Source organism: Acomys minous (genome assembly GCF_964271855.1).
Source record: "Acomys minous genome assembly, chromosome: 15".
NCBI lineage: Eukaryota > Metazoa > Chordata > Mammalia > Rodentia > Muridae > Acomys > Acomys minous.
The window spans coordinates 100,129,100-100,136,447 of record NC_140497.1 but is presented as its reverse complement, the minus strand read 5'-3'; the positions used below and the strand labels follow the sequence as shown (position 1 = coordinate 100,136,447).

The 7,348-nt window shown below is 52.4% G+C and overlaps 1 protein-coding gene across 1 annotated transcript; it reads right to left on the bottom strand.

The window, feature by feature from the left end:
- Positions 1-2,088: 2,088 nt before the first annotated feature.
- On the bottom strand, positions 2,089-3,030 carry LOC311585099 (olfactory receptor 1f45-like; the record flags this gene model as incomplete). The annotated part of the gene is made up of 1 exon (XM_084759895.1): positions 2,089-3,030. One exon carries the CDS (start codon positions 3,028-3,030, stop codon positions 2,089-2,091), a length of 942 nt encoding a protein of 313 aa, XP_084616021.1.
- Positions 3,031-7,348: the final 4,318 nt, after the last annotated feature.

Here is a 7,348-nt window from a genome sequence, read left to right as displayed (position 1 = left end):
TGATGCAGGCACTGAGACAGGGTGTTAGGATGCTATCTGAACATAAACTTGAAACTGAGATGGCTAGATCACAGATAGGCAGACACAGCATGGACACACTGAGTAGACTGGTATTCCCATCCTAGGCGGGAGGGAGTGGGACACCATACAACATCATCCTGTGGGTAGAATATCACATGACTGGGAATTTGGATGCTAAAGAGATGGCTCCATGGTTAGGATTGCAGAGAACCCAGGTTCAGTTCCCAGCACCCACATGGAGGCTCACAAACATAGATAACTCCAGATCCAGGAGATCCAGCGCCCTCTTCAGGCCTCCATGGGTACTGCACACATGTGGTGAACAGGCACACATGTAGGTAAACAGTCATACACATAAAAAATAAAATAAAAACTTAGGATTTCTTTGTTTCTTGAACTTTTATCTTTTAATTAATTTGTTTTGTGTGCATGGTTGCTGTGACATGCACATGGAGTCAGAGCACAGTCTGAGAGTCAGTTTGCTTTTTCCACCATGCGGGTTCCAGGGACCAAAGTCAGGCCAGCAAGCTTGGTGGACAGCTCTAGTGTCTGGAATTTTCTACCTGATTGATTTGTTTTGGACCTTGGCTGCTTGTGAGTGACTGGAGCTGCAAGGTGCAAGATTATGGAGGGAGGGCCAGAGGATGGCAACTGTGCAGTTTGCAATACGGACAGAGCAAGGACCCAGCACACAGACAGGGAGAGGGTTAGGACTGGTGGAGAAACAAGGCAGAGGGACTCGGAATCCCCTGTGCACCAGCAAGGGAGCTGTGGCCAATGAGCGGTGGTCAGGCCATACGACTGGGATGCATAGCTGATTCTGCCTTGGAGGCTGGAGAGGTGGCCCAACGGTTAAAACACTTGCTGCTCTCGCAGAGGACCTGGGATCGGTTCCCAGCACCCAGACCAAACAGCTCACAACTGCCTGCAACTCCAGTTTCAGGGGCATCCGATGCCCTCTCCTGGCCCCCCCTTGGGCACTGCACTCACATGGACACACCAAAACATTTAGGAAGAAAATAAATCTTAAAAGAAAAGTAATCCTTGGGCTCAGTAGTTAAGAGCACTGTCTACTCTTCCAGAGGTCCTGAGTTCAATTCCTAGGAACCACATAGTGGCTCACAACCATATACAATGAGATCTGGTGCCCTCTTCTGGCCTGCAGGTGTACATGCAGATCGAGGACTCATGCATAAAATAAATACATCTTTTTTAAAAACCCTAATTCTCCCACCCGAGTACCAACTTCATTCATCCTTCTTGGCTTCCAAGACTGGACAAGATCTGGTGCGTCCAGGATGGTGCAGCCAGAGAGAATGAGGAATTCTACACCTAGGATTATAGGAGTGATCCCATCACTGCCACAGTGTGGATTTTAGAAAAATAATTTATTTAATTTTATGTGCATTGGTGTGAGAATGTCAGATTACCTGGAACAGGAGTTACAGACAGTTGTGAGCAGCCGTGTGGGTGCTGGGAATTGAACCTGGGTCCTTTGGAAGAGTAGTCACTTCTCTTAACCCCTGAGCCATTTCTCCAGCCCCAGTAGTGTGGTTGTTATACAGGAGGTTAGCCTGTAGAGCTGTCTATCCCTCCTCCCCTTGCTCTTCCTCCTTTCATCGTGGGATGAAGGCCATTCTGGAGAGATGGCTCAGTAGTTAAGAGCACTTTCTGCTCTTCCAGAGGTCCTACACGGTGGCTCATGGCCACCCGGATGTAACTCCAGCCCTATCGATTTAATGCATGTACACACATGCACACACGTACTCACACACACTCACACTCACCACACTCACACACACAGAAACACAACCACGCACACACATGCACACACGTACTCACACTCAGACACACACAGAAACACAAACATGTACACACACACACACACACACACACACACACACACACACGCACACACGCACACAGAGATCAATGGCAAGCACAAGCAACTGTTCTGTACACAGCTCGGGAGAATGAAATAGTTGATGAATTAAAGCCTTGTGAATGTCTGGGAAGTTCTGGAATAGGGAACACAACTTCTGCCCTTCTGATCTCCCAAGCCTGTGGTTACCTAACAAAGACCGCTTTCCTTTGGACAAGGGTCCCCAGGGCACCCTTCATGTCCCTGTTCCTCAGGGTGTAGATGAAGGGGTTCAGCATGGGGGTGACTACGGTGTACATCACTGCAGCCACCGTGTCCTTCTGGGCTGTGTGGGAGGACGTGGGGCTGAAGTACACCCCGATGAGCGTCCCGTAGAACAGGGACACCACGGAGAGATGGGAGCCACAGGTGGAGAGCGCCTTCCACTTCCCTCCGGCGGACGGGATCCTCAGCACCGCCGTGAAGATGCGCGTGTAAGAGATCAAGATGCCCGCAAAGGGCACGATGATGGGCAGCGCGCCCACGGTGTACACCATGGCGTCGTTGAGGGAAGTGTCTGAGCAGGCCAGCTTCAGCAGTGGGCTGAGGTCACAGAAGTAGTGGGGGATCTGGTTGTGGCCACAGAACGAGAGGCGAGTCAGCAGGACCGTGTGGGTCAGGGCATTTGCAAAGGCTGAGGCCCAGGATGTCGTGACCAGGAGGCCACAGAGCCGGGGTGTGATGGACGTAGTATAGTGTAGCGGGTGGCAGATGGCCACATAACGGTCATAGGCCATGGCAGTCAGCAGGAAGCTGTCGATGCCAGCGAACCAGATGAAGAAGAACATCTGTGCGAGACAACCAGAGTACGCGATGCCTTTGTGTCCCGACACATGGTTGGCCAGCATCTTGGGGATGGTGGTGGAGGTGAAGCAGATGTCTACAAAGGCCAGGTTGGCTAGGAAGAAGTACATGGGGGTGTGGAGGTGGGCATCAGTGGCAATGGCCAGGATGATGAGCAGGTTCCCTAGGGCTGTCAGTAGGTACATGCTCAGGAAGACGGAGAAGAGCAGCTGCTGCTGCCTTGGGTCCTGTGACAAGCCTAGCAGCAAGAACTCAGAGACCCCGCTGAGGTTGGCACCTTCCATGGCAGTCCTAGAATAACATTAAGAAGCTGGGTCTATCTACGGTGCGGACTGAGTGCCTTCTGGCACCGCCCCCAACCCTCCCAATCTGGCACCATGCAGGGCTCAATACCTTCTCTTGCAGTAGGATCTCCTCCCTGAGCCCATCACTGGTTGATTCTAGGTAAGGGCTCCACTCCTGACCTCACTGGGTCATTTGAGGCGGGGGCCTCACCTGCGCATTATTAGAGCTCTGCCTAGAATGTCCTAGTGACAGGGTGGCAGCATGACTCAGTGGTCACCTAGCCCGCACAAGACTCTTGAGAGGAGAAAGGGTAGACATAATGCTGTTTGACATAGCGTGCTTATTAGATTTCCAACGCTGTCACAAAACACCTGAGCCACTCCACACACGCACAGCAGGACAAGCTTATCTTGGCTCATAGCTTCAGAGCCTTCATTCCCTGCCTTGCGCCTGGGGCAGTGTGAGACCGGATGCTGGGGTGTGTGTGGCAGAGAAGAGAGAGAATGAGGGGCCCAGCACCCATTGCAATGACTCTTTCCTTTAGGCCACTATTTCCCAATAGTGACACAGGCTGATGACCTAGTCATTTACTTAATATGGAGGCTTGGTCTCATTATGTAACCCAGGCTGCCCTTGAACTCACAGTGCTGGGGTTAGAGGCAGGCACCAGTCTTTTTTTTTTTTTTTTAATAACTATGTGTGTGTACATGTGAGTGCAGAGCCTTATGAGGCCAGAAGAAGGCGCTGTGTCCCCTGAAGCTGGAGTTACATATAGACAGTTATGAGTCATCCAACCTGGGTGCTGGGAACAGAACAGGCTTTCTGTAGGAGCAGCACAAATGCTTATCCACGAAACTATTCTCCAGACCAGACCAAGGACCCAGTCTCTAACACATGGGCCTTTGCAAGGAGTTCCAGACCCAAGGAATAATGGACAATGATGCCTTTTGTTTGTTTGTTTGTTTGTTTGTTTGTTAGTCTCTTGTCTTTTTGAGATGCCTGTGGCCTAGGGGGGATGTGTAGCTAAGCTGACCTTGAACTCCTGACTCTCCCGCCTCCACCTCCCAGTGCTTGGATGACAGGTGTGCACTTCCATATCCCGCTGATCATGTTCTGGATGTGTGACCAGAAGTAGGTCTGCTTAAAAAAGAAGGAAACCCAGGCTGGCAAGGTGGCTCAGTGAGTAAGGGAGCTTGCTGCCAAGTCGGAAACCTGAGTTCGATCCCCAGGTTCCTCACGGTGGAGGGAGAGAACAGAATCGTACACGTTGGCCTCTGGCCTCCATATCTACACACAGACAGAGGGACAGAGGAAGACAGACAGACAGACAAACACACACAGAGACAGAGAGACACACAGAAAAACAGACAGACGAGGGGGGGGGAGGAGGAGGGAGGGAGGGAGAGAGAGAGAGAGGGAGGGAGGGAGAGAGATATAGTCAATTCTTTGTTTTGTTTTGTTTTTATTTTGAGATGAGATCTCTATGTAGCTCTGGCTGTTCTGGAACTTGCTATGTAGACCAAGCTGGCCTCCAACTCACAGAGATCTGTCTGCCTTTGCCTCCCAAGTGCTGGGACTAAAGATGTGCGTCACTAAACCTGTCCAAGCTGGAGTTATTCATGCTTTTTGGATGTCTGAAAATCAAACTCTCTCTGTCTGCCTCTCTCTCCCTCCCCCTCCATATATATACACACACACAGACATATAGACACACACACACAGACACAGGAGCACACAGGCACACACGTGTGTGCATAGGACACGCACACACACCCATGCACACACAGACACGCACACAGACACACATAGATACACAGATAGACAGAGAGACACACACACATAGACATTCTCTCTCTCTCTCTCTCTCTCTCTCTCTCTCTCTCTCTCTCTCTCTTACTCTCACGCCCTGCTAGAGTTGGTTAGTACATTCCAGACCCTAACAGCATGCTCTGCTCAAGGCCACTGCCCCTCTGCGCTGTCAAGCAAGGGCCCCCGAACTCCTTGTAGGTGTCCTGACCCTTCCTGGGCTTGCTCGGGTCTGCACAGGCTTTGTCAAGCCTGCATCAGCATCTGGCCCGATCCTGGGTCCCCTGGCTTAGCCTCAGCTCCACTCAGACCACAGCTGCCCAGGCAGGGCACGGTGGGCAGGGGATGGATCATGGCTGCCCAAGTGTCCTGGCCGTCTTGTATGGCACTCTCTTCCCCCCTCTCCTCTCTCTTGTTACTCTTTCTTCGTCTTCTTTGTCCTTCTCATCCTCTTCCCTCTCCTCTTTCTTCCTCTCTGTCTTCTTTTTCATTTTTATAATAAAATGACTTTAGCGTTATGTGCGGTGCTGGAGATGGGCACTGGGGTTCTGCTTGCTTGTGTTGCTCTTTGGTTTTTTGGGCGGGGTCTCACCCTGTAGCCCAGTCTGGTCTGGAATTCAGCATCCTCCTGCCTTAGCCTCCTGCATGCTGGGGTGACAGGGGTGGGTCACCCCCCCAGCCTCCCTCCCTTAGCCTCCATCTTGCCCCCTCGTTGGTTTCTTTTGTGCCAGGTTTGATGTATGTAGCTCACTATGATGGCTGCACCCGATCTCGGTGAGAGGCCCTGCCCGTGTTCCGTGTGAGACTTTGCACTGGCTTCCTGTGGGCCTGCTGGCAGCTGGTGTTCACGAGAGGTTTCTGTACACAGAAGTCCATGAGAAGGACTGGACAGAGACCCTTTCATCACATTTACTACTCCAGGCAGGGTCTCTTATCAACATTAGTACACCAAGGGAACTACTTGTTTCAAAGCTTTTGATAACATACCACACACACAGGCTGAGCACGGTGGGCTCCTCTGTCACCCAACACTGAAACAGGAGGATTACAGGCTCCAGATCAGCTCTGGTGGGGTGGGGTGGGGTGGGGGAAGGCGACGTAAGACCTTGTCTCCAAACCAAGAGAAGAGCAGCACTGGTGTGCAGGGTCCAGACACTGCAGCTGCCCAGCAGGACTGACAATTTGGTTGTGTCCTTTTTGTAGTCATGTCTTAAGTGAGCCCCCGAATGGCAAAGCCACTTGTCCCAGGACACACAGAGGGCTTGGCTGCGCTCTCCACAGCTCACTGCCTGGTGTGACTTTTTCCTCCTTGCCCTGCCCAGGTCATCTGTCCTTACTCACCTGTGGGAGGTGCCCCTCTGGCCTCGGGATGCCTGGGAGGAGGTGAGCCAGCTCTTCTTGGAGAAGGGTCCCTGACAGTGTGTGACCTGCGAATGCAGCTCTTTGTCCCTACAGAGGACTGCGCAAGGCCTTGGCAGAGAGAGCCTTACCCTCTGTCCTCATATCCTGGGTCACTCCCCCAGGCCTTGTTAGGACGTTGATTAATTGTTCTGTGTTCTGTCCCTATCGGGGCAGCCTCTCAGGGGCCAAGGGCACTCTATTCCTGCCTTTCCCTCCACACCTGTGTGACAGTGCCTCTAGAATTCTTTGGGGAGCTCCCCGAAGAGTATGGCTCAGGAGATTTCCCTTGACACTGACCCGCCAAAGCACCCTGGAATATATTTGTGTCTTCCTACCCTGGGAGCAATAGCCCCTTTATATTTATTATTGGTTATATTTTTGGGCGGGGGCGGGGTGAGGGACACTAAGTCTATAGCAGGCATGATTTCTGTTTTGTCTGTAAGTGCTCAGGCACGCAACATTCTCATATCACTCATTGGGACCGGAATAGAGTTCCTAGAATTCCCGCTCCGCCCTGGTCTGGTTGTCCAGGAGCATCTTCAAGCTTGTGTGGGGTCAGCTGACGTGGCTAGTTTTGTCTCTAACCACTTGCCCCCCATTCCCTTCAAAGCCATGATCTCGGAGGCCCCAAGGCCTTTGCATCCCCCCCCCCCACCTTCTGCTGTGTTCCTGAAGTTAAGCTCCTCCCCCCTCCCCGCCCCCACACCACTTTCCACCCTGGGGGCCTGGCTCTGGGCTCTCCCCAAACTTGACCTGCGGATGTTTGCTGTGGCCCTGTGCTCTCACCCCTGCAGTGTCTCAAGCACAAGGCTGGCGGGGAGGGGGTGAGGGCAGGGTGGGGGTGACCGTTCTCTGTTGCCCCAGCACCACCCAGAGGGCTGACAGGAGAGATGGACAAGCCAGCCTTTGAGGGGAAGGTGCTGTGAAGCAATTCTAGTGGACTGCAGGAGCGTTTGGTTGGATGTGCTTCGACTTGGATGTCCTGCTCAAAATCCCAGTGAAACGTAACCCCATATGAACTGGTGGGAGTCGATGCGGGGTGTGTGTGTGTGTGTGTGTGTGTTAACTCAACAATGCCTAGCAGGCTTGAGGTACTGCGTTCCAGCCCCA